Here is a 27,498-nt window from a genome sequence, read left to right on the forward strand (position 1 = left end):
CCAATGTGATGGGATGCCACTGTTGGGCCCTTTTGCAGATAATTAGGATCAGATGAGGTCATGAGGGTGGGACCCTCAAGATGGGATTAGTGCCCTTATTAGAGACAGAGAGCTCTCACTCTGTCACTCCCTCACTCTCGCTCTTGCTCTTGCTCTTGCTCACTCTCTCTGTTCTGGGAGGACATAGCAAGAAGGCAGCTATCTGCAAGCCAGGGGAGAGCCCACACCAGAACCGGATCATGCTGGCACCCTGATCTTGGACTTCCAGCCTCTAGAACTATGAGAAGATGAACACCTGCTTATGCCCACTGGTCTACGTATTTTGCTATGGCAGCCTGAGCTAATACAGGGATAACAGTGGTACCCTCCCTGTCTGTCTCTCTCCTTACTACTACACATTTCAATTTCCAGGTCCCAGCTAGGTGGAGTCATGGATCACTTTATCTAATTTAAACTAAATTAACCCTCCCAAAAGAAAAAAATGGCTTAAGAATCATACAACAAAACCACAAATTGGAAATTATACTTATTAATAATGCAATTACAAGAGAATAAAAAGCAGCAGAATTGACACATTCCTAGTAAAAGCTCTTTAAAACCATTTTACTAGGTTAAACATTAGGGTAATTTAATCAAATCTGACAAATCGGCCAAAAGCATTCAAAATAATAGAGAAGACTGTGAACAATATGTACTTACATCCACAACTCTTAACGGAGAATCTTGGTAAATACATACTGGGTCTTCAGATAATAACTAACAATGATAGCACATGTATACGAATGTTTTAAATATACATATCAAAGGTTCACGCTAAAAAATTTTATGGGCTGAGTGTGGTGGCTCATGCCTGTAACCCCAGCACTTTGGGAGGCCGAGGAGGGCAGATCATGGGGTCAGGAGATCGAGACCATCCTGGCCAAAATGGTGAAACCCTGTCTCTACTAAAATACAAAAAATTAGCCGGGCATGGTGGCACGTGCCTGTAGTCCCAGCTACTTGGGAGGCTGAGGCAGGGGAATCACTTGAACCCAGGAGGCAGAGGTTGCAGTGAGCCGAGATCACGCCACTACACTCCAGCCTGGCGACACAGCAAGACTCCAAAAAGAAAAAAAAAAAAAAAGTGTTACAAATGGGACATCCAATGAAAAAGTTTTGGAGACCACTGATATAGACAGAGAACTTACATGAGAGTTAGGTCCACTCTCAAGCCGAAGTCTTTTCTAAGCTGAAACCTGCCAACACTCTCCAAAAGCCTTTCATATGGTATACGTTATACATAGACTGAAGATACATAGAATAATCCATCAGAGTGACTAACACCATCCCAAACTCAACCCAAATCATTTTTAATGACATCTAATAGAAAATAGTAAAGGCTTAAAACCTGTGATTTCAGTTTTGAAGAGCTGGCTTTCATTTAAGAGAAAAGAATGGGTCAGCATTTGAATGACCAAACCCAACCTCATGGATTTCAGGAAATTTCTTTGTTAAACATCCCTACATCCCCACAATGGTCAGACCTCTCCTTTTGTTCTCTCTAAGCATTGTTCCTCTTGAAAGGGTTGCTGATTAGCATTTCTGAGTAAGCTTTTGCTGTCTGTTGAGTGACTCAGCTATAAGTAGTAGAACAAACACTTAGATGCAACTTTCTGGATAAGGACACAGAAGTTCACATGACTAAACTGAGCAGAAACAGCTACCTACTTTTTCAATTTAAGCAACTAGATCAGACATTATGCAAACAAACCCTTGGTGCTGTTTGTGAGCATAGGGAATGTTCTTTGATGCCCCGAGAGCAAGGGTTTTCCCATCTACTCATTACAACAAACATATGAAGATATTGATCCTTTTTTCCTCTGACCATCCTCCCTTCAAAATCATGTCTGTTTCCAATTAAAGACCCAAACATTTACTAAAGTACTCAACAGAAAAACAAGAGTTTAGCATTTTGTTCCTATTCTCAGATACTTCTAGTTGATTTTAAGATTTGTTTAATTTTGAGAAAATAGTATACTTATTTCTTTTTTGAGATGGAGTTTCACTCTCTTCACCCAGGCTGGAGCGCAATGGTGCGATCTCTGCTGATTGCAACCTCCGCCTCCTGGGTTCAAGCGATTCTCCATCCTCAGCCTCCTGAGTAGCTGGGATTACAGGCACCCGCCACCGCGCCTGGCTAACTTTTGTATTTTTAGTAGAGATGGGGTTTCAGCATGTTCGCCAGGCTGGTCTGGAACTCCTGACCTCAGGTGATCTGCCTGCCTTGGCCTCCCAAAGTGCTGGGATTACAGGTGTGAGCCACCACACTTGGCCAAAAATTGTATACTTATAGAAGAGTTGCAAAAATAATAGAGTTGACATCTATCCTTCACCCAGTTTCCCCACAATGTTAGCATCTTACATCACCACAGCACAATTCTCAAAACTAAGAAAGTAATACTGGCACAACACTAATCCAATTACAGACTTTATTCAAGATTCACCAGTTTTTCCACCAATGTATCTTTTCTGTTCCAGAATCCAATTCAGGGACCAACACAGTACTTACTTGTCACGTCTTGGGTCTCTTCCAATTCTGGTTGAATTTTAATTTGTCTCACAAATCCTGATGCTTAATTCTTTTTAATCAAAGAATCATCAATGCTTCCAAGTTCACAGCAGACAATAAGAGTTAACAGAATTTGGGAAGAGGAGAGAGGAGAAATAAATTACTGACCAAAATTCTCAAACCAAATGCCTTTACCTACTTTAAACAGGGGGAATGGCACAGATGTTTTTTTGGTCAAATTCAAACTGGGCTCCATTATCCACCCACACAGGGGTCAACTTGATAAAGAAATCACCATGAAAGTCTGTCCTCTTAGACATTTGCCGTTTCCTTAGAAACACCAAATATAAAACTGGCCCAATGCTGACAGGCTTTTCTGTTTCTAAAAATACTCTTCAAGAAAGCTCACACATTCAATGGTTACCTGGAATGTACTATGCCAAAGCTCCCCCAATTCCAATATTTTCGTCTGCAGGATTCCTCAAAAGACTTGTCCAGGGGTGTAAAGCTGATAACAGTTCTCATTACAAGACTCTTCTATGGCATTAATTGCTGCTGGTACATCGAAAATAAGAACTCAGGATTGTTGTGCCATTCACGTTCAGAAAATACAGTGCCTGGCTTGGAAATTAACCAAGTATATCTGCTTCTAAACAAAAAGCAGCACACCCAGAAGGAAAATCTTGAGATTGTTTTCAACATCAGCAATTACTCTTGATAAGGAATACTTTTACCTTTGCCAAACTTGATAAAGACAGCAGTCTCAAATCAGAGATTATGTAACCTTGGTTTTTAAGATAATGATCTTTACATAAACCAAAAAAAGTTATGATTCTGCCAGGCGTCATGGCTGATGCCTATAATCCCAGCACTTTGGGAGGCCAGGGCAGATGGATCACTTGAGGTCAGGAGTTCAAGACCACCTGGCCCATGTGGTGAAACCCCGTTCTCTACCAAAAATTCAAAAATTAGCTGGCCGTGGTGGCGGGTGCCTATAATCCCAGCTACTCGAGAGTCTGAGGGGCAGGAGAATCGCTTGAACCCAGGAGGCAGAGGTTTGCAGTGAGTGGAGTTCACGCCACTGCACTCTAGCCTGGCCAATAGAGTGAGACTCCATCTCAAAAAAAAAAAAAGTTATGATTCTAGCTAGGATGCTGGTATTGCTTGTTTGCTAAATTGTAAGCAGCTTGTGCATTAAGACCAGATCCTACATAAATTCTGTAGCATTAAAACATTTAGAGGAGAATTCTTCATCCTCACAGTACTCAATGACATTGGATCTAGTACCACATATATAATCTCTCCCCACTATTCATGGACAAATTGGTTATTGAAGATTATTTTGTTCTTTTTATTCTTTAAGACAAAAATATTCTTTTAGAATTATGATCCCATCTAATTAAACTTAAGGGCTTCTGCACAGCAAAATAAACTATCAACAGAGTGAACAGACAACCTGCAGAATGGGAGAAAATACATGCAAACTATGCATCTGACAAAGGTCTAATATCCAGCACCTATAAGGAACTGAAACAAATTTATAAGAACAAAATACTAACAACCACATTAAAAAGTGGACAAAAGATATGAACAAACACTTTTCTAAAGAAGACACACATGCCGCCAACAAACATATGAAAAAAATGCTCACTATCACTAATCATTAGAGAAACGCAAATTAAAACCACAATGAGATACTATCTCACACCACCACCATGGCTATTTAAAAAGCCAAAATATAACATACGCTGGTGAGGTTGCAGAGAAAAGGGAACAATTAAACACTGTTGGTGAGAGCGTAAATTAGTTCAACTATGGTGAAAAGCAGTTTGGAAGTTTTTCAAAGAGCTAATAACCGAACTACCATTCAACTCAGCAATCCTATTACTGGGTATACACCAAGAGGAACATAAGTCCTACTACCATAAAGGCATATGGACTCGAATGCTCACTGAAGCACTATTCACAATAGCAATGACATGGAATCAACCTAAATGTCCATCAACAACAGACTGGATAAAGAAAATGTACATATACACTATGGAATACTATGCAGCCATAAAAAAGAATGAGATCATGTCTTTTGTGGGAACATGGAATGAGGGGGAGACCATTATCCTTAGCAAACTAACAGGAACAGAAAATCAAATACCGCACATTCTCACTTACAAGAGGGAGCTAAATGATGAGAACTCACGAACACAAAGAAGGAAACAACAGACACTGAGGCCTACTTGAGGGTGGAGGGTGGGAGAAGGAAGAGGTGCAGAAAAAACAACTACTGAGGCCGGGCACAGTGGCTCACACCTGTAATCTCAGCACTTTGGGAGGCCAAGGCGGGTGGATCACCTGAGGTCAGGAGTTTGAGACCAGCCTGGCGAACATGGTGAAACCCCATCTCTACTAAAAATACAAAAATTAGCCAGGCATGGTGGCACATGCCTGCAATCCTAGCTACTCAGGAGGCTGAGGCTTGAACCCAGGAGGCAGAGGTTGCAGTGAGCTGAGATTGCACCACTGCACTCCAGGCTGGGCGACAGAGTGAGACTATGTCTCAGATAATAATAATAATAATGATAACTATTGAGTACTAGGCTTAGTATCTGGGTGATGAAATAATCTGTACAACAAACCCCTATGACATGAGTTTACCTATATAACAAACCTGAACACACACCCCGAACCTAAAATATAAGTTAAAACAAAACAACCAAAAAACAAGGTTAAAAAAAATTAGGATCTCAGCATTAATATTATAAACAATGATACTGTACCAACCTAGCATACAGTGCTCAATTCCTTTTTCTGTAAAGGTAATATTCTTTTTTTTTTTTTTTGAGACAGAGTCTTGCTCTGTCGCCCAGGCTGGAGTGCAGTGGCACGATCTCGGCTCACTGCAAGCTCCGCCTCCCGGGTTCACGCCATTCTCCTGCCTCAGCGTCCCGAGTAGCTGGGACTACAGGCGCCCACCACCACGCCCAGCTAATTTTTTGTATTTTTAGTAGAGACGGGGTTTCACCGTGTTAGCCAGGACAGTCTCGATCTCCTGACCTCGTGATCTGCCCACCTCGGCCTCCCAAAGTGCTGGGATTACAGGCGTGAGCCACCGCGCCCGGCCCTGTAAAGGTAATATTCTATTTAAAATTTACCTTGGCAAAGCCAACAAAAATGTATCAAAAATTTATATGAAGTAATTTTCCTTTAAGGCAAACCAACCTGAAGAAATGCAGTAACTTGACAAAGCTCGAGTTATCACTGTAATGAAGTTTTTGCTAGCTAAAACGCCCACCTGAAATGAATGAGTCATTCAAAACTGAGTAACTGTAAACATTCCTAACTAGCTTTGAAGATCTCATTTCAAATATTGAAGAAAACTGCCTTATGGCTTTGAAATTCACTATTTCAAATGGTATGCTGATAATCACATAGAAAGATTACATATGTCTGATAGTGATGACATAAGTATTGCTCATTCCTTTGATCAGCACATTATTTCAAGATTTTTCTGGGGGAAAAAAACATTATAACTTTAAACATTTTTGAAAATTTAGATATATAAAATTAAAAATTCACCACCAGTTTCCTCTAAATAGTGAGCTTTTGTAAGTATTTAATATTTAACTTAAAAGGATATGAGGCTATTTATACAAAATGTCCAGGGAAATCTACAGAAATACAAAGTAAATTTGTGGTTCCTTAGGGGTGGGTGGAGGAAGGGATGGGAGATGATAGCTAGAGTATAATATTTCTTTTGGAGGTGATGAAAATGTTCCAAAATTGACTGTGATAATAGTTGCACAACTCTATGAATATATTAAAAATCACTGAATTGTATACTTTAGATGGCTGAATTATGCACTAAAACCTTTAAAACATTTGAAAGGAGATAAGATTGTACACTTCAGGAAAAGGAGATCTTGTTAGGTGGACACATACATAATCTTACATATGTATATAAACATTGAATCCCATTAATTACTATTCATTTCTAGAGGATGAAGGAAGTTATTATCCTCATTGTTAAGGTCCTAGAAAATCAATCCCTAGTAGAAAAAGACTACTTCATAATTCTCCATCATGATGGTAATCTGAATTCATTGACTTCAATAATGAAAGACTTAATAAACCTACCACAGACTTCAGATCAAACACTGGTGGTATTTTCAGTGTCAAGAACAAGAACAAGGTTTGGTGAGACATCTATATACATAGCACAGTCCCTCCCAAAAATTCAACGAATTGGCCAGAATTTGGAGTTCTCATGTAGTGCATTCCCCTGGGGGTGCTAAGGCCACAGTGGACCCCAGAGGGGACCTCACTCCTGCTTTCTAGGCATTTCCCAGACCCACCCTCTTTCTTCAGTCACGTCAATTCCATTCCAGTAACCTTGGCCCATAGAATTCCTGTCCTGAATGATAGCATGCCGCCCCTCACTGCCCTCCCTTCCTCTGCTTCAAACTCCCACTCCTAGTCAAACGCCAGCTGCCCAGAAAGGCAAGCACAGAGCAACTGCTATAATCCAGAGGGTTTCAAACCAAAACTGGCTTAGGGTTGAGGAAAGTAGGGGAGAGAACTCTGTTCCAGAGAGGACAGGCCTGCCAAGGGGTACAACAAGGTAAGTCAGACAGCCTTGAGTCAGCAGACTAGTCTGAGCCTCATCTATCCCATGTGGTCCCTTCTTTTCCAAAAGCTCAATTTAGGGGCAAAGGAACTGGGATAAACTCTCCATGCCCCTGACTCTAACAAAACCATTAACCTTTTCTCCAGAAAAATTATATTAAAAAACAAATTATTTATCCTTTTATAAAAATATTCCTTTGAATAGCTTCACTAACTTTTAGCAAACATTCATGGCCAAGATAAAAGGCCTTATTTTTAAAAATCAATATTGTCATAAAACTTGAGTTTGGTAACATTAAAGTGCTAAAATAACATGGCTTGACGTTTTCTAAAATCCTTAAACCATAATGCTAAGAAGCTTTACAATCAATTTTTTTTTTGAGACGGAGTCTTGCTCTGTCACCCAGGCTAGAGTGCAGTGGTGTGATTTGGGCTCATTGCAATCTCTGCCTCCTGGACTCAAGCGATTCTTGTGCCTCAGTCTCTCGAGTAGCTGGGACTACAGGCAAGCACCACCACGCCTGGCTAATTTTTGTATTTTTGGTAGAGATGGGGTTTTGCCATGTTGGCCAGGCTGGTCTCAAACTCCTGGCCTCAAGTGATCCACCCACCTTGGCCTCCCAAAGTGCTGGGATTACAGGTGTTAGCCACTGCATCTGGCCTATAATGGATTTTTTAATGAACTACAAGTCACTGATAACCATTAGTAATTCCTATTTAGACACAGAGTCAAGGCGAACCAAATACTGAAAGGCCATTTTAAAGAACATCAAGGACCACATTTTAATTTTTTAGACCCTATCCAGTGCATGCGGAAACTTACACTCACAGTATAAGCCATGAACTCAGAAATTATATGAATTTTAATGTATTTCAACTAATTCAATTATATACTTATATAAAGCTTTAAATACAATAGTTGGTAACTGCCTACTTTATTCCTCACCAACCCACTGTACATCCCCAACTTACTCTGCCTCTCTCAAAACAGTACAGATGAAACCGCACAGCAGGCAGCTACTCGGAATCCCTCTGACTAATAATACAATCAGTCTGGGTCAGCTTTCAGTCTTGATTACAGAACAGGTAGTAAAGCTCCATTATCAGTGCTCTTAAAAATCTTTACCTTCCAGCTGGGCATGGTGGTTCATGCCTGTAATTCCAGCATTTTGGGAGGCTGAGGCAGGTGGATCGCCTGAGGTCAGTAGTTTGAGACCAGCCTGGCCAACATGGCAAAGCCCCGTCTCTACTAAAAATACAAAAATTAGCTGGGCAGGCGCCTGTAATCCCAGCTATCTGGGAGGCTGAAGCAGGAGAATCACTTGAACCCAGGAGGCGGAGGGTGCAGTTAGCCAAGATCATACCACTGCACTCCAGCCTGGGGGACAGAGCAAGACTCCATCTCCAAAAAAAAAAAATACTTTACCTTCCATTAAAACAAAAGAATTTAGAGAAAAACAAAGGCCTCTATTTTTTTTCTCCCAGTCTTAAGCATGCACAAATGGATAACAAAATTAAAGGAATTAATAGAAATTAAGCAAAAATACAACTTGAAAACACACTAAAGTTTAAAAAGAAAAGTAGCTCTTCAAATCCCATATCCTTATACAGTACATATCTTTTAGAAAATCATCTTTTTGAAAGCAATTCAATAGAAACACATATGAGAAGGTGTGAAGAAATGGAACTACATGAGCAGTGCAGGATTCCAAATGGTTTAGGTAAATTCACAGTTGTGCAACCATCACCCCAAATGAAACCCCATCCACATTCACAGTCATTCCCCATTTCCCTCCAACCTTTTCTCTCTTCCTCAGCCCCAGGAACCACTAATCTACCTCATAACTCTATAAATTTGCCTCTTCTGGATACTTCATATAAATGGAATCATGTACTGTGAGGCCTTTTGTGACTGGCTTCTTCCACTTAGCATAATGCTTTCAAGTCTCATCCATGTTGTAGAATGTGTCAATATTTCATTCCTTTTTATGGCCCAATAATATTCCACTGTATGGATATACTTCATCTTATTTATTCATTCATCAGCTGATGGACATTTAGATTATTTCTACTTTGGGGCTATTCATAATAATGCTGCTGTGAAATATATGTGTACAAGTTTTTGTGTGGAGGTAGGTTTTCATTTCTCTTGGGGAGATATACCCAGGAGTAGAATGGCTAGGTCATATGGTAACTTTACATTGAACCTTTTGAAGAACTATCAAACTGTTTCCCAAGGCAGCTCCATCATTTTTACTGTTTTCCAAAGCAGCTCCATCGTTTTTCATCCCCATCAGCAATGCATGAGGGTACCAAGTTCTCTAAATCATTGCCAATACTTGTTATTTGTCTTTTTGATTGGAGCCACCCTAGTTTGTGAAGTGGTAACTCACTGTGGCTGATGCTCTGTATCTTAAACGAAGCCCACACATTCTGAAATGGGGACTCAGCTATTCTTCCAAGTTACACTTTTAAGTATAAAATATGCCCAACTGTCATTCTTAAAACCCAAAATAAAGCTGCATAATCTAACACTCCTTTAATAAGTGAAAATTCCACCTCCATATAATATGCACCATTATTATACCCCAATAATGTCCAACAGCCTGACCTTTCTAAATAAAGATGTCAGGCTAAGTCATTTGTACAAGTGTTAGTGCAGTAGTGGAATACTTAAACATATAACAACAAAGTTTTTGTCTTCCAAAAAAGAACACTGGATTGGAACTCAGGTTTGTCAATAATCTATGTGTAACCTGATAAATCACTGAACTTCTCTATACCCAAGCATGGTGTTCTGAGCAGCTCACAGAACTACATCCTCTGAAGTCTCTCCCAGATACAAAGTTGTTTAAGCCTGAAAGTTTAATGAAATTTGAAAATGTACGAACACCCGTGCTAAAGAACTAGCTTTGCACAGCAGAAAAAAATTTTACCCTTAGTAGTCAGATGGGCTGGGTTCAATTTCCAGCCCTGCCATTTAGGAGCTGTATGACGATAGGTACATTATTTAGCATCTCTATATTCCAGTCTCCTGGCCTGCTTCAAGAGGTTATGAAGATTCACTAAGCTGCTATAGTTAGGGTGTGTGACATAGCGGCCAGCAAAAGTAGACATTTAAACGCTAGCTTCTGTCCATCTTTCTGCTAACTCTGGGCAAAATTTCCCAGCAAATGAAGACCTCTTAACAATTGTGGACCACTGAGAACTGAATGTGAGTCCTTGTGACTTGTGGGATTCCCTTATGAAGCACGTCCCCCATAGTATGGTCTAAAAATTGCTAAAGAGGGCTATCAACTGGCTTAAAACAAGGCTAGAAGGGGGTTCCGGGAAGGAAGCCCAGGGATGAAAAGAGCAGAGACCTCATTTTTGTCGGTGACATTAGAGTGAAAACTTCTCAGGGCTCAGAGGCAGGCTGGGCGCAGAACGGATGCGCAGGAGAGGACGGTGAGGGCTGCATTCGCATGACCCTACTGGAAGCGCGGGGCTGCACCGCGGGCTAGTGGGGTGGGGAGGGGGCAGGCGAAGGCTCTGGGGGAGATGGATGGGGGCCGGCCAGGTGCGCGGCCAAGCCCCGCGCACGAGGACGAGCCCCTTCCCAGCTGTGACTCCACCGCCTTCCGCGCGAGCGGCCGCCTTCTCCTACCTGATCTGGTTGTCGCGGAATTTGTTGAGATGCGGTTGGTTGAGGTAAATGGTGCGGGCGGGTGCCTCCAGCTGGTCTCCAACAGACGTGGCCCTGGACATCTCATCCTCTGCCTTCTTATAGCCCAAAGAAGAACGAACAGGTCCTGCAGAGACAGGGCGCAGGCAGAGAATACGACACAAAGAAGTCAACCGCCAGGCGGGAGGCTGCGAGCGCGGGCCGCGGGCGGGCGGCCACCGGCGGGGAAGGATGCTCGGGTGAGGCGGGCGCCGCCTACGTACCTTGGCTCCCCCTGGAGACGCCGCCGCCGCCCCCGCCGCAGCCACGGCCGGCCCCGCCCCCGGCCCCGCCCACGCCCACGTCCACGCCCCTCGCCGCCCCGGCGCTTGTGGAGCGAGCCCCGCCCCGGGAGAGCGGCCCCCAGCTCCTGCGCTCCCTCCCTGCAGGGACTGGGCCGGGCTGGACGCCCAAGCTGCTTGCCGGGCTGGGGAGGGCGACCGCGCGGGGACGGCGGGGTCGCCAAGGCCAGCGGCACCCCCAGCCATCTGGCCGAGCGTACCCTCTAGTCCCGGGAACTGAGCTCTGGAACTGGGTTTTCTGGGATCCTTTGATCTTCCTTAGGAACAGAGACAGCAGCAATGGGAATGCGCCCTGCAAGCAGCCACCGCAGAAGGAGATGGCGAAAGCACACCTCTGGGCGCTAAAAATGGGCTTCCCAGACCCCAGGGTGAAGAGCTCGCTCCCACCATTGTCTGCAAGGGATCCGCCGCTCTTCTCCCTACATGCACCTGGAGACCTGAGTGCAGTAGCTGTCCCAACCCCAGCTCTGGACCAGCGCGCGAGCTTTCGTTTTATTGCTTAAATTACTGTTTCAGTGGTTACGTGGCAAGCCAGCCTAGCTCAAGATTTGATTTCAGTCCTATGGGTCAAGACTTTTTGGGTGGACCCAAACCCCTGCCCCCCAATAACCTTCACTTGAGACATTCCAGCCTAGACCTAGAGAAGGATCCAGTTATTACTGAAACTGGTACCCGCACATAGATCTTAACCTCATCTCCAACTCCAAGGCAGCATCCCTTGTTAGAAGGGGCTGCCCAGCTTGAGAAGTGACCTTCAGAGGAGAGGCGTCTGAGGTAAAAGATCACAGAAAAATTAATACTCTACAGATGAAGCCTTATCTTGTTTTTCTTAAATAGACATTCGCCCTCTAATACCTGCCGCGCTTTCCAACTATCAAAGAAACGGACGTTGCACATCATTAAAAAACTGACGTCTTGGCCGGGCACGGTGGCTCACGCCTGTAATCCCAGCACTCTGGGAGGCCAAGGCGGGCGGATCACGAGGTCAGGAGATCGAGACCATCCTGGCTAACACGGTGAAACCCCATCTCTACTAAAAATACAAAAAATTAGCCGGGCAAGGTGGAGGGCGCCTGTAGGCCCAGCTACGCGGGAAGCTGAGGCAGGAGAATGGCGAGAACCCCGGGGGTTGGAGCCTGCAGTGAGCTGAGATCGCGCCACTGCACTCCAGCCTGGGCGACAGCGAGACTCGTCTCAAAAAAAAAAAACAAAAAAAAAACTAACATCTTACGCCAAGTAAACCTTCACTTCCCTCTTACAAAGAATACTTTTCACTGTCATAGAGAAACACTTTTAAAGAGAAAGTTTTGGCTACATCATCTTTTTAAAGTGATTAGAAGGATGATAATCCTTATCCTAAGAAAGGGACAAGCAAAATGTAAACTGGTTTACTGAAAGCTGACATATTATTCTGAATATTAAGTAAGAGTTAAGTCTGAAGTGGGCTAAGGCTTCTCCCTTCACCTAGATGGGGACGCCTAGTGGGTGCAGGCTCCGGGGCTCAAGCCAGGTCCCTGGTCACAGGTCAGGCACACTCCAGTTTTCCTCTTGCTTTTTGCGTGTGCCCACAGCACCCTGGCTATTCCTCAGTCAGACAGGATCCCTCATCTCCTTCCCTCCAACCTCCCACTCTCTGGGGTCTTTCTGGCTCCATGGGACACTGCTTGGTCGTCTACTCAACAACAAGTGGCAGCAGAGAGCCAGAATCCCTTCTTCCAGACTGTCTGGCCCACCAGCTGGGGCTCCCGGACTTCAATCAGGGAAGGCCAGGTGTTGGAGCATTTGCTGATGTAAGACAGATGGAGAATATTTTTGAAACTAGCCTATATGGAAGTACTGCTTTTCTCTCTGCCCACTTACCCTGCCTTGTCGTCCTCCACAGTACCAGATATCATCATTACCTGATTTTATTTATGGAGGCTCTGTCTCACTGCACCCAGGAGCCCAAGCTCCAGGACAGTAGGGACAGGCTGGGTTCACTGAACAGTGCATGGTCAAAGTGGTCCATTGCTCACCTAGTGGCTCTCAGTTCCCCTGTGCATTAGTATTACCAGTGCAACTTTCACAATGTATTAGTTCCTGGGCCCTACCCTCTCAGATTCTGTGGTCACTGTGTTTTGTTTCTAAAGCTCACTAAGTGATGCTGATGAGCACCCAGTCAGGATCACTTGTTAGATGCCACTGAGAACACAAAAACAAAAGATCAGGTTCCTGCCCTTGAAAATGTTCCCTCAATTAAGGCATGAAGGTGTAACCATGGTTACTTACCAGTGTGTGACTAAGAGTGGGCCCAAAGGTGCTAAGGAGGCTCAGAGGTCAGCAGCCTCTTTGTGCTGGGAGGGCAGGTGGTGGAATAGATTCTGAGTACAGACAGAAGAGCCTGGCAATGTGGGTGAGGTGTGGACTAGGAAAGGGAAGGGCATTGGAGGAAAGGGAAGGGCATTGTGGGCAAGGGCAAGAAGAGCTTAAGCAAAGGCCCAAGCAGACAAAATTGTATCGGGGCCAACTAAAAAAACGAATCAACCCTGAGGGTCCAAATTGGGAAAAAGTAGAAAAAAAGTTCACCAAAAAAATAGCCTGTGGCCAGACTGTGGATGACTATGCCAAGCAAAGAAGCTTGAACTTCATCCTGAAGGTCACAGGAGGTCGCAGGAAGTTTCTGAGCAGGAGAGAAGAGCATCTGACAGTGACGGCAAAGGGGCAACAGCAGGAGAGAATTTTTAGATAAGGGGACCAGGTAGGAAATTAATTCTACAATCTAGAAGCAAGATGATAAAAGCCTGAATTAAATGGAAGTTGGGATAAAAGGATGGACATGAGAAACATCTGAAGAGAAAACCCTGAGCTGGGCATGGTGGCTCATGCCTGTAATCCCAACACTTTGGGAGGCCAAGTTGGGAGGATGCCTTGAGCCCAGGAGTTCGAGTCCAGCCTAGGCAACATAGCAAGACCTCAGCCCTACCAAAAAAAAAAAAAAAAAAAAAAAAAATAGAAAGAAAGAAAACTCTGCAAGATTTCTGGGGAGGTGAGGTTTAAATGTGTGCACCAGAAAAGGAAGAAACACGAGACCACTGAGGTTTGAAGAAGACTGGGACAGAAAAAAAAAATCACTGATAGAAATAATAACCAGAACAATAACTTTTCCAAACAAGAATTTAGATGTTGGATAACAAATATTGGAGTGAAAAAAATTATTGACACGAGTAAATAGTGATGACAGAATGAAGTGGAATAATGTCTCCCACTTACCTACCTAGCATGCTTCAGGCCAACACAGCTTTCTATACCACAACAGGGAAAACCTTGGGATTTTCTTCCTGGGTAGAAATAGTTATACCACCCCGCACCTGTCCCTAAGATTCAGATAAATTTTTTCTACCTCAGTGGCCTCATCTCGACCTAACCCTGTATTAGAAAAAAAATATTTTCCAAAAAAATTTGTGGAAAACATATTGCCTAAGGAAACATTATACCATCTACAGCAAAGCACATTATGACTAAGGTTTCATGAGATAATTGTGAGTTAATGCATTTTGCAAATACTACCACAGAAAATGAGTATATGCTTACACCTCCACCATTTAAACAGGCGCTGTGTCAGCAGAGAGTGGGAGTTCAATAAATATCTATTAGTTGAGAAAGAAACCAAAGGGAAGGGAAAGAACTGAGAGAACAAGAGTAAGCAAAGAGAAAAGCACTAAATTTGCCCCCACCCTGCAAAGTGGAAATGCAGACAAGACAGTGGAAGGTCAAGGCCGTGAGGGCAGAGACTTCCTCTTGTTCACAGCTCTATCCCTGGATAGAGTGCCCTGGATCATGCCTAGCACACAGTAGACAGTCTGAAAGAATATGTCAAATGAATACATAAGAGGCTAATGTAGTAGGTGCCTTTTAAAGGCACCTACCCAGCCGCTGAACCAGCTGCTCCCTTGTCTGTCTCCCTTGAACCAGACCTCTTTCCTCATACAAGCCAGGGAGCCCATCAGCTGGGTCATACCGTGCAATCCCATCTACTTGTTACAGCTCTTTGGACCAGGGATGGTTACTTGGTCCAAATTGGGCCACCAAGGGTCTCTCTTCTGGGAACTTTGACATGGGAACTAGTAGGGACCATTTCTGCATGTGGCTGGCCTATTAACATATACACACCAGGTCTCTAGATGGCCGTCTTCTACCCTCTGAGTGGACCAGGACACAGAGAAAGGATATTTTTTTTTTTTTTTGAGATAGAGATGAGGCAGCAGTTTTTTGGGTCCTAGGTCCAGTCCTCTCCGAGATCCCAGCTGCATTAGGGGGTTTGGGTTCCATGAGCCACCACTGGATCATTCTATAAACTTCTCATAACCACGTATCTTAACTAGTATGGTAAAGCAGTATGCAGAGAACCTGTTTTTCCCTATAAGATGGAAAAGCAAGAAGGGTTAAAGAGGAGGGACAAACTCCTATTCATCTGTAGATCACCACCAGGTGCCCAGGATTTTAGATAATCTAGCACAGATGCTGTTAAATGCTACAACCCAGACCCAGGAGGCTGAATCTGGCAGAGGAAAGTCTTCACAGCAACATCTGGGCCAGTAGGTTTTGATGAAGCCCCAAAGTGGGTGGGAAGTGCAGGACTAATGAGATAAGCACCCCTGTCCTCCTCCTCCTGCCTTCAGAGTTTCTGCCCAGGGTTGGAGAAAGAACAGAATGTTAGGAAATGAAGAGAGATGGTAGAGAACGCCCACCAGAGACCAGCAATAAGAGGACAGGTGAAGAACAGGGAAGGGCAGAGGAGAGCAGATCAGTTACAGTAGATACACCAGTGACCCACAGAAGCATGAGGGGGTGGAAGGGGAGGGACACGCACTCAGCAGCTCACCTTCCACCAGCTCTAGCTCTCTGGTTGATGTCTCCTCCATGCACTTTGTTCACTTCATTGTACAAAACGTATATTTTCATATTTTCAACCCTCTAACCACATGATTGGTCATGTTTTTCATTTTACTGAATGACTCAAATTCCTCATCGTTTCACTCACTTGGAATGTGTGTGTGGCAATAAGAATGTGGAAGTCACTGGTGAGGAAGCAAGGACAATGATGGACCTCACATTGTCAGGGGAGCAGGTAAAAGTGAGGACAACACCTAATTTCTATCCATTACATAAACAAATTCCATGGAGATGGTTTTGGGGAAGAAAATGAAAAATGCTGACAGGTTTTTGAAATTTGTTCCAATATATTAAATATTATAATAATATGTATGTATTTATTTATGATAACTTTTATGTAACATACATAAATAAAAGCATAAACTAAAAAGGTCAGGGAGTTAAGAACTTCAAATAAGGGAGTAAACACGAAAGAAGGGTTAACATAAGGGCAAATTATTATTGTTTCATTGCCTTAAGTAACACAGAAACAAAATCCTTCACTCCAAACTGCAGTATTTTCACCCTAACTTAATTCAAAATGTTTAAAACTCCAAAAGATGCTTGAGACATATCTAGTCCATTTCCCTGGCAAAGAAGTTTCACTATCTCAAAAAAAAAAAAAAAAACAACTTCGGAAAGAAATACCTTCATCTTCCTTCCTACACCAGCCACACAGGCCACCCTCATCATCCTCCCAATGCCAGTCACACAGGCCACCCTCATCTTCCTCTCGACACCAGTCACACAGGCCACCTTCATCTTCTTCCCAATGCCAGTCACACAGGCCACCCTCGTCTTCCTCCCAACGCCAGTCACACAGGCCGTCCCACGTCAGTCAGTCTGTAACTGTGCTCCATACGCACAGAATGAAAAGTCAAGGTGGAGTCAGACCCGGCTCGGACACTTGTGCAATAATATGTCTGGTCTTTGTCTTCAGTTTCTGTAAGGGAGCCTCTAAATCCCTGGAATTTCGCAGTGATAGGAGCATCTTTGCTATTCATGGTGGGTCCCTCTGTGCGCTCCTGAGTTCCTGCTAAGATGATGACTCATGGTGGATTGCTAGATGGTTTAAGAATGGGGTCCAGCCATCCCAGAAAGGCCAATAATGTGGTTAGAGGGTTGGGGGTTTCAGCCGGGTGATTCAGCCTGACCTTCCAACCTCTGGGGAGGGGAAAGGGGGATGGAGGTTGAATTCATGTGACTGATGATCCAATTAATAATGCCTACATAATGAAACCCCAATAAAAAACTTGTGGACACTGAAACTCAGGGGAGCCTCCCAGGTTGGTGATTCACATCAATATGCCAGGAAGTGACACATCTTGAAGACACAGAAGCTTCATGTTCAGGACCTTCCCAGATCTCAACCTCTGTGTCTCCAATTGGCTGGTCCTGACTTGTATCCTTTGTAATAAAACTGTAACCATAAGTGTAGCATTTTTTCTGAGTTCTTTGAGGAGTAGTAGGAACCTTTGAATGTGTAGCCAGTTGGTCAGATGTGCAGGTGGTCTGGGAACCCCACAGCCTGCAGCTGGTTGTTGAAGCATGGACAGTCTTCTAGAGGACTGCGCCCTTAACCTGTAAAGTCTGACCTCACTCCAGGTAGTTGGTGTTAGAACTGCATTGCACACATTTCTCTGTGAACTCTAGAATGATAGAGCCAAAAGGGAAACCTTATTATCAGTCACAAAACCATATTAGCTCAAATGAAAGATATGATTAGAAGCCAGATCTGCAGAAACTTGAATCCGATTCTCCTTTAATAGAACAGGCTGCTTCTTGTGAGCTTAGGTAAGCAGGCTACCATCTGAGCCTTGGTTTCTTCATCTGCAAAATAGAAATCGATTACATAAATCAAGGGTTGGCAAATTTTTCTGTAAAGTGTCAGTTGGTTAATATTTTAGGCTTTGTGGGCCACATATGGTCTCTGTCTCATAGTCTCCTTCTTCTTTCCCCTCCTCCTCCTCCTCTTCTTCGTCTTCTTCTTCTTCTTCTTCTTCTTCCTCTTCCTCTTCCTCTTCTTCTTCTCCTTCTTCTCCTTCCTCACACATCTTTAAAAACGTAAAAACCAGTCTTACTTTACAGGCCATGGTTTGCTGAGCCCTTATATAAACGAAGTTCTTTTGCAGTTCACAACCTGATTATATCCCAACTCCCATCTCAAGGAAATAATCACTTAAATTTCTATTAGCTGAAATTTCCTGGTAAACATAGGTATTCAAACTGTTACTACATGAGTTAAGAAGTTAGTTATGTCTTTTTCTAATGTTTTAGGTACTTGAAAAGTATGTAAAGGTAGTTTTCTCCTTGCCCCCAGAAAAATCTCTAGGAAAACAGTGCAGTCATTGCAAAACCTTCATAACATGAAGCACGTGTGCATGCATATACCCATACGTTCCGCTCCTCAAGAGTTTCAAGTTCAACTATGGCCTCTACCCCATATTTACAAAGATGTTTTATAATCCTTCAGAACACAGGCACATCAAAAGCAGTTCAGCCACTGGGGAAGCACTGGGCTGATTATTTCTCCTAATCAAACAGACACAATGAAAATGCTGTGTAAATGCAAAATGTGATTATTTTAGCCTTGGCAGACACATTTCGAAGGCCTTTTCAAGACCCTCCTTTGCACAAACCGCATCTCTCCAAATATAGCATCTGCAATCCACTTCTATCCAAGAATTCAAAAGAAATAAACACAAAGGGAAAGCGACACTGATGGGTCAAGATTTCTTATTACTGCAAATACTTGTTGGTTTCTTTCTTTTTTTCAGATCAGAGAAGATGAAAAGAGAAGTAACAGGCCATGGATTCTTTATGATTTAAAATATTGTTGGGTATGGAATGCATTCAGTTATTGAGCACCTCCTAGATAGAAGGCATTTTGTGAAGTAGTGGGTAGGGAGAGGGGCATAAGCTTCCATTTTTACAGCAAAAGAGAGCAAGAAATGTGGAAATTCAAAGCACAAAAGATGGCTGCCAGTCTCAATGGGGGCCAAAGAAACAGGGCGATTTCATTCAGGAAGCCATTTGAAGTAGGCTTATAAGAATGATTATGATTTGGCTGTGCAGAGAAAGAGCAGAGCATTGCAGGTGTAATTGTGTGTGAGCAGGGACACGTGCTGGTGATACTTTATTTACAACCTAGTTGGCTCTAGCACAGTGGGTGAAAGTTGAGCCACTGTAATTTGAAGCCTTGTTTCCAATAAGTACAGCAATATACACTGGCTTCTGTTCCTCAAAACCCATTTTATACCTTAGATGTATTAAATTTATCCTGTAAATTAAATGAAGACAAATGTGCTTTTAAGGAAATGTATTTCATATCTAAAACCAAAAAAAAGAAAAGCTATGTCTCAAACACTCAACTCAGAGTAATTTTTCATGTGAATTGGATTGGTCAAGGTTTAAAAATACAAGTCCAGTTACTTCTCCTTAGCAACTTCCTCTGTTGCTAGGATAGACATTCTCCATTGCTCCTAGGACCCCAACACTGGCCCAAGTTAGGGACACCAATTTTAAAATCTCATTGCTGATTCAATATCCATGAACACCATCTTTGAACAGCTAATCTAGGAGAGGCGCGATTTCCTTTGAAGTTGTGGTTTGCCTGTCCTAAGCATATTTTGTTTGTTTGTTTTTGTTTGTTTGAGACAGAGTCTCACCCCGTTGCCCAGGCTAGAGTGCAATGGTGCAATCTAGGCTCACTGCAACCTCTGCCTCCCAGATTCAAGCAATTCTCCCACCTCAGCCTCCCAAGTAGCTGGGATTATAGGCACCCACCATCATGCCCGGCTAATTTTTGTATTTTTGTAGAGATGGGGTTTCACCATATTGGCCAGGCTGGTCTTGAACTCCTGACCTCAGGTGATCCGCCCACCTCAGCTTCCCAAAGTGCTGGGATTACAGGCATGAGCCACTGCATCCAGCCTTGTCCTAAGCATTTTGAAGACCCACACAGCTTGGCCAAAGGCACATGGCTTCACTGCAACCAACCCCATAGCCAGCCCACCTCCTCAGTGACATCAGTGACCCCTCTCCTGCTGCTCCTGAACCCCACCCATGATGACCTTCTTTCCTCAAGATGTCAGCTCTGTTCCTTCTCCAGAGACCTGGTACTTGCTTTTCCTTCACCTAGACTGTCATTCCCTAGTCTTTGCTAACTCACTTCTTCCTGTCACTCAGGCATCAGCTTAAATGTCACTTCCCCACAGAAGCACTTTGTGACCACGCCCTAGCTACAGCATTCCCCTTCTCACTTATTCCCTAACACCACACATTATTTCTTCCATGGCACATACCACTCCATAAAATGTGTCTGTTCATTTTCTGTCTTCCAGCATTCTCTAGGAGCTCCAGGAGGGCAGGACCCATGCTCATCTTCATCACCTCTGTATCCCCAGGAAATGGGATGCAGAAGTCATTCAGTAAACATGTTTGATGAGTGAATCAAGCGAACACAAAATTTCACATTCTGTCTTAAGTGGACAGAGAAAAATGCAATTCTTTAAATTTAGTCTGCAACTAATCTGACCCACCTCTTAAGGCATCATCCTGTATAGATAGCTGGGAAAAAATGGAAATGTCCAGTTTTGTTTGCAGCTCAGTCCAATGTGAAAAGTTTAAGTAAGGGGTATTCAGTCTTCCTTGAATAAGGACACTTTAGCTCCCAAATCACTTCATCCTCCTCTGGTTTCTCTCTTGAAAATGGTGCTGGATCCATGGAGGGTAGAGATGGGGGCATGGGGAATAGTTGGGATCCTTACACATAAATGCCTTCTGCCTCCTCTGGTCTGCAGAATGACATCCCTAGTCCCCTTGCTGGCATTTGGGTTATGTCTGTGACTGGTCTGGCTTGGCTTTGTCAAAGGGCATCTGTGTTCCCTAGATGGCTCTGCCTCACCTGGGCTCCCTCTGCAGAGACTACAGCATCTGCTGTGCTCTCTCTGCCACCTTCTGTCAGCCTCATTCCACAACCCTACCAAGCCAGGCCCCAGAGAGGCCCCAGGAGCTTTCAGATTAGCTCCTAGACCACATGGGAAGCACAAGTGGGCAGTTCAAAAAAACGGGACCTCCCTGTTGCTCCTCAGTATTATCGTCACTTATCCCACACACCTCATCTCTCCGACTGGGAAAACTTTCCCCAGGGAGAGAAACATCAAGGCGTATCTCATTACATTGCTTTCTTTCCTCCTTCTGCCTTCCACTCCATCTTCTGGAAATCAAAAACAGGCAAGTGTTTTAATGCACTTCCCTCATGCCATTCTTCCGGATTCCAAACACTCCTTAAAATTACAGTGGCTGGAATTGCAGGTGCACCCCAACACATGCAGCTTCTGCAGGGCATGGTGAGTGCACCTATAAATTCCAGCTACTCAGGAGGCTGAGGCGGGAGGATTGCTTGAGCCCAAGAGTTTAAGGCCAGCATGGGCAACATAGCAAGACCCTCATCTCAAAATCAAAAAACCTGCTCAGGTATCTCTTCTTCAATGTGGAAAATGTTGAGAGTCAAGCCATCCAACTCTTGTAAGTGTGAGATATTTATAATATAACTATATAATGCAGATTAATATATACAATTAAGTATTGTATGTATTACAAAGAAGAATTAGTCTACAAAGTCTCCTAGTAAACAAAAGGCTGGCTTGCCTAATCCTGCTATTTTTGAAAGACAAACAATGAAAACGTCTTGATGTTTCTCTTGACATTCCTTCTAATCTTTCTTGGGGAGGTGGAGGCTCCAAGCAGATGGAAGTCAGCAGTCAAGTACAAGAGAAAAACACATTCATTTGCTTCAACTATCGCCCCAGTTTCTCATGCCAATCAGCCTGTCCTGTTTGCTTACAATCACTGGTCATATGAACCCAATGCTCTACTTCCATCAGCAGTCTTAACCCACTAAATACATGCAGTCAGATTTGAGCAAGTCACTACGGAGGCCAGCTCATTCACTTTTGTTCCCAACTCCACTGACACAAAATAGACTTCCCCAGTAGGATGGCTTTTCCTGACTCTCTTGTTGAGTTGACATTTTGTGTATCACGTTTTCTTCTCAGACACAGAAATGAGAAAGTTTAAAATATGAGAAAATCTTTAAAAAGCAAGAGCACTGCCAAAGAGATGCATATGCAATCATCTGAATCCAAGGCCTCCACAACCGACTCAGGGTTGCCAGGTCGATTTGTTGTCTTTGCCATGTCACTAAGGTGCCATAGACAAGTGTGATAAAAAGCACAACTATTGTTGAGCCTACCACTGTTCTAAGCATTCTGTATGTGTAAATCCATCCAATCCTCAGAACAATCATATGAGGAGCATGCTTATTTTTACAGATAATTTTTTAAAGATAATAAAAATGGGGCAAGGAGTAATTAAGCAACCAGCTCAATGCCCACAGGTGCATTTTTTTTTTGTTTGTTACTATAAGAATCATTAATATAACCCTTATCTATATGATCATCGATATGACCTTTTACCTACATAAATCATCTATCTGACCTTTATATAAATGAGAGTGGCATTTCAAAGAGTTTCCTGAAATAGACAATAAAATATCTGTTGACTAACTGAATCTTTTATCTTTATTAGGTTTTGTGGGGTTGTTAAAAATAAAAGTATACTCCTAGAGTCTATGCATTAAAAAGAAATCCCAATAGCCATTCCAGACTCACAGGCTTTAGCGGTGGTAGCAGTGATGGTACCGGGTGCTTAAGCCAGGAAAAGCCAAGTCCCAAATACTAAAGATTAACATATTCTAGAGCAAGCTTGTCCAACTCGTGGCCCACAAGCCACATGCAGCCCAGAATGGCTTTGAACGTGGCCCTACACAAATTTGTAAACTTTCTTAAAACATGATGAGTTTTTGGGGGATTATTTTCTTTTTTCAGCTCATCAGCTACCGTTAGTGTTAGTGTATTTTATGGGTGGCCCAAGATGGTCCTTCTCTTTCCAATGTGGCCCAGGGAAGCCAAAAGATTGGACACCCCAGTTTAAGATAGGAACATGTATAAGAATTCAGTAAGTCAAGGAGGCAGGCAAAAAGGCTAAAGCAGACAGGAAGTCATTCCATCACCAAAAATTTTGGGCATTCTGTGTGCATAACGCAGAAGTTAAAAAACCCTCTCCCTGCCTTCAAAGCACCTGTAGTCTGGAGAGGAAACAGACCAATGTGGAAATAACTAAGACAGCTTCGAATGTGGAGTGTTTCCTTTCACCTGGACTTGCTTCCTCTCCGCCAGTTCTCTGCCTGCCTACTACTCACCCCTTAAGACACAGCCCAGGCTTTCTCTCCTCTGAGATGTCTTCCCTCGTCGCACACTCTCGGGTTGAGTTAGATCCCCCTCCTCTATGCATAGGGCCCCCAGGCACAGGTGGGCAGACAGCAATTCCAGAAAGCACATTTCTTAGTCTCACACGACCAACGTAACCACGTGCAGTGGTCCAGTCTGTGCATTTTCCACATTAGAATTATTCTGCTTTTGTGTCTGCCTTCCCAGTTAACAAGGTGTCCACTTGTGTAAGTGTGGACCGTGCCCTACTGATATTACCATTCTCAGCACCTGTGAGAGTGGAAGAAGTGGAGACAGTGAGAGCTATGGATGTTCAGAGTCTAAGAGAAAGACGAGTACTTCCAGCTGGGGAAAAGGGTGATTGGTTGGAGAGATTTAAGATGCCTTCCTCTGTAAAGTCAGCAGCTGGGATTCATCTAAAAGCTTCCAAAGCAGAGGGTAAAGATGGAGAAGAACATCCCGTGCAGTGAGACAAAGCCATGAGCACATATGCTGCAACATGAACAGCTATGGTCTGGACTTCCCAGAGTGCCCCCTCCTTTGAGTTTGTGCTCTCCTCCACCCCATAGCCAGATAGACACACAATAAAGACAAACCCTCCTAGCTCTGCTTCCCTGCATGACACTTCTCTGAAGAGGAGCGCAAAGAGTAGAGAATGGAAAAACTATATTGATAGACCAACTATAACAAGCCAAAATGATCTAGTAGTGGAAACTTGTACAAAATTACAAGAAAGTAGAATAAGATGTGTTATAACAGATACAAATCAGGTAAGGTGTTCCCACAAAGGAAGGGTCTCTAATTATGAGTCAGAGGGTCTGGGATGCCAAGGGGGCAGCAATTGACCTCAGAGGCAGATCAAAGGAATGAACGAACGGAGTCTGGCAGGTGACTGCTTGGCAGGGATAGGAAAGACAAGAGGCCTGGCATTCTTGGCACTCTTCCTGAATTTATTGAATTTCTAGCTGCCTAAATTATTAGCTCTCCCCTTGAATGAAAGGCTTTTAATATCAATGAGCTATGAAATGAAATGTATAAGTTAATACAACCAAATATACTACCTGTACAGTGTGATATCCTTATGACCCATAATTCCATGAAGATAAGGTATTATAGGCCTAAGTAATAAAAGCATTGTGCTGCTCCTGGGCAGAGCTCACCATCCTGCCAAAGGCACTGCTTACAAATGAGCCAAGTATTACAGAACCCTCATGGAACTGTGCCAAGCTCTCAGTAATGTCTGACATACAATCTTGAATCATAGCTGAGTGTCTATGGCACACTCGACTGTACACATGCTGCCAACGCACTAGCAGCAAGGAGGGCCACAATCAAGGAGTCTCATACTAGGTCCAGAGCTCCCTTTTTCTGTGCTGACAGTCAGATGCTGGGCCACACCCCTGTATCAGGAGACATTGCTGTGGGGGACAGTGAGGGGGAGAAGCAGTAATCAAGGGATTATATCCCTCCAGAGTTTAGGAACACCCTCTGAAACTGAACTCCATGCAAACAACAGACAAAATGGATTTGCTTATAAAATGCGAAACACCAGCCACTCTAACAGAAGATCAGTAAATGTGATGCTCCTAAGACCAGAGTATCTCTTAAAATTCTACAAGTAGTTAAAGCCATTGTTTTGTTTGTTTTTGTTTTTTGAGATGGAGTCTCACTCTGTCGGCCAGGCTGGAGTACAGTGGCATGATCTCGGCTCACTGCAACCTTCAAGCGATTCTCCTGCCTCAGCCTCCCGAGTAGCTGGGATTACAGGTATGTGCCACCACGCCTGGCTAATTTTTGTATTTTTAGTAGAGACGGGGTTTCACCATGTTGGTCAGGCTGGTCTCGATCTCATGACCTCGTGATTCACCCACCTCGGCCTCCCAAAGTGCTGGGATTACAGGCATGAGCCACCTCGCCCAGCCAAAGCCATTGTTAAGAAGGCAACTGGGCCACTGGCTCTACGCTGCCAACCCCAGTATGAGAGGGTCCCATCCGATGGGCAGTGCGGTCTGAGACCTGCCCTGCCCAGCTCTGCTTGCTTCTCTCGTTTCTGTCACAGCCGTCAGATCCACATCGCCACATGAAGGCTTTCTGGGCCCAATCCCAGCCCCTCCCCATCTTCGTCGTTCAGAGAGGTTGTCCCCAGTAAACCTCTCTTACTCCTAACTCCATCTCTGTCTGCTCGGCAGAGGACCTGAGTTGATGCTTCTCCTCTAGCTCCGGCTGACATGTTCACATTCATGAAAAGACAGTTTCTAGTTTGATTTGAATAATGACAACAGCACTTGAGCAACTGCTAGATGGTGGGTTGATGACAGCCATGCCGATGGCAAAGCAAGTAAAGTACACATCACTTCTGCCAAGAGAGAGCCCAGCCACAAACAACACAGGGAGCCAGACGCAAAGAGACCACGCAGTTCACCCCTGAGTGACACATTCCACAGTGCCAGTTTAGCAGTCACAACCTCATTATGACTAACCATCCTACCGCTCATCTATTTCTTTGCTGCCAACTACCAAACCAGTTCCTTTCCTCCCGCCACAGCCCTCCCCACTCATCAGTGAAACCCATAGCTTGTACCTAAACAAGGAAACAGAATTTCAATACCAGCTTCAGGAAAATCTATCAAAAAACACAGATCCGTACCCAAATTCACTGTACCCTAAAGCTAAGTATTAACACCTCACCTGCCTATTTCTTAGCCCTCTGGCAAACTTTCCCCAACCTCCTGGGACTTAGGAATCAAAACCCTGTAGAGAAATTTAGTTCATTTCAGAAAGTTCTTCACAAAATCAAAACACTTTCTTATAGAACATTAGTCTTTCTTTAGAAGCAAAGCACATATTTAGTTTACACTTGTTTCTAATAAGATTAATAGGCTAGATACAACCCCACCTCAGATTAGGGATGAATAGAGGAAAATAAATGGCTGCAGGCAGGCACACTAGTCACTAGTCAGAAATGACAACTCAGGCAAGAACCAGCACAGAAGAACAAAAGCGCACAAGCAAATCCCGAGGCCATAAGCCCTAAAACCCCAGCCATGAAGGCAGCCCTGCTTAGACACAATGTAATCCCTGGCATTCACACTTACCATCTTGAGTCATTAAGAAAAGTTCTCCCAGTACTTTGGGAGGCCGAGGCGGATGGATCGCTTGAGGTCAGGAGTTTGAGACCAGTCTGGCCAACGTAAGGAAACCCCTCTCTACTAAAAATACAAAAATTAGCTGGGCGTGGTGGCGGGCGCCTGTAATCCCAGCTACTCGGGAGGCTGAGGCAGGAGAATCATTTGAACCCAGGAGGTGGAGGTTGCAGTGAGCCGAGATCACACCATTGCACTCCAGCCTGGGCAACAAGAGCGAAAACTCTGTCTCAGAAAGAAAAGAAAAGAAAAGTTCATATAACATCATTTTTTGTTTTTTAAAGACAGAGTCTCACTCTGTCACCCAGGCTGGAGTGCAGTGGCATGATCTCGGCTACTGCAACCTCCGCCTCCTGGGTTCAAGCGATTCTCCTGCCTCAGCCTCTTGAGTAGCTGGAATTACCGGCACCCACCACCATGCATGGCTAATTTTTGTATTTTTAGTACAGACAAGGTTTCCCCCTGTTGCCCAGGCTGGTCTCAAACACCTGGCCTCAAGTGAACCTCCTGCCTCAGCCTCCCAAAGTGCTGGGATTACAGATGTGAGCGATCCTCCCAGCCTACCCTAAGTTATTTTTAATTCAAAAGTTTCCTCTTATGTTTTTAAAAATTAAACATTTAATTTCAAAAGTTTAAAGTTGCATTTTCAAGCCTCAACCTTACCTACTTAATTCAGTACCTATTGATGAAGCTAAAAAATATATTTACTGTTTCAAATATTTGAGATCTTCCCAGAAATATAAAATGTCTGATATAACATACAATGATGTATCTTAAATACATCTGTGTCTATAAGTGCTTTTATAGCCAGTGAATTACTAATGTATACTTAATACAGCCTGAAACAGGGTATCAATCTTTAACAGCGCTTTTCTCAAGAAAACTATATTGATATTTGACTTACACAAAAATATCACAACAAAGTGGAAATAAAAAACAGTCATAATGTTACAAGGAGGGGAAAGCATCTAAATAGAAA

The 27,498-nt window shown here is 43.6% G+C and overlaps 2 protein-coding genes across 3 annotated transcripts in view; both read right to left on the minus strand.

Annotated features, from left to right (window-relative positions):
- LOC129011950 (phospholipid-transporting ATPase IB-like) overlaps positions 1-16,179 on the minus strand; it is a 101,810-nt gene extending 85,631 nt beyond the window's left edge. Inside the window, exons 1-3 of one of the 2 annotated variants that reach the window (XM_054447357.2) lie at positions 15,323-16,049; positions 11,096-11,430; positions 10,815-10,959 (exon numbers count right to left, since the gene is read on the minus strand). In XM_054447357.2, coding sequence (XP_054303332.2) covers positions 10,815-10,959; positions 11,096-11,430; positions 15,323-15,462 — 620 coding nt within the window. In that variant the 5' untranslated portion in view covers positions 15,463-16,049. Of the gene's footprint in view, positions 1-10,814; positions 10,960-11,095; positions 11,431-15,322 lie in introns of both variants that reach the window. The other variant, XM_063650656.1, reaches the window with a different exon arrangement.
- The window catches only part of LOC129011234 (VPS10 domain-containing receptor SorCS3-like), a 174,613-nt gene continuing 163,149 nt past the window's right edge, over positions 16,035-27,498 (minus strand). Inside the window, exon 2 of the mRNA XM_054445986.2 lies at positions 16,035-18,138. Coding sequence (XP_054301961.1) covers positions 17,980-18,138 — 159 coding nt within the window. The 3' untranslated portion in view covers positions 16,035-17,979. The remainder of the gene's footprint in view (positions 18,139-27,498) is intronic.

Source organism: Pongo pygmaeus, chromosome 14, assembly GCF_028885625.2.
Source record: "Pongo pygmaeus isolate AG05252 chromosome 14, NHGRI_mPonPyg2-v2.0_pri, whole genome shotgun sequence".
Taxonomy (NCBI): Eukaryota; Metazoa; Chordata; class Mammalia; order Primates; family Hominidae; genus Pongo; species Pongo pygmaeus.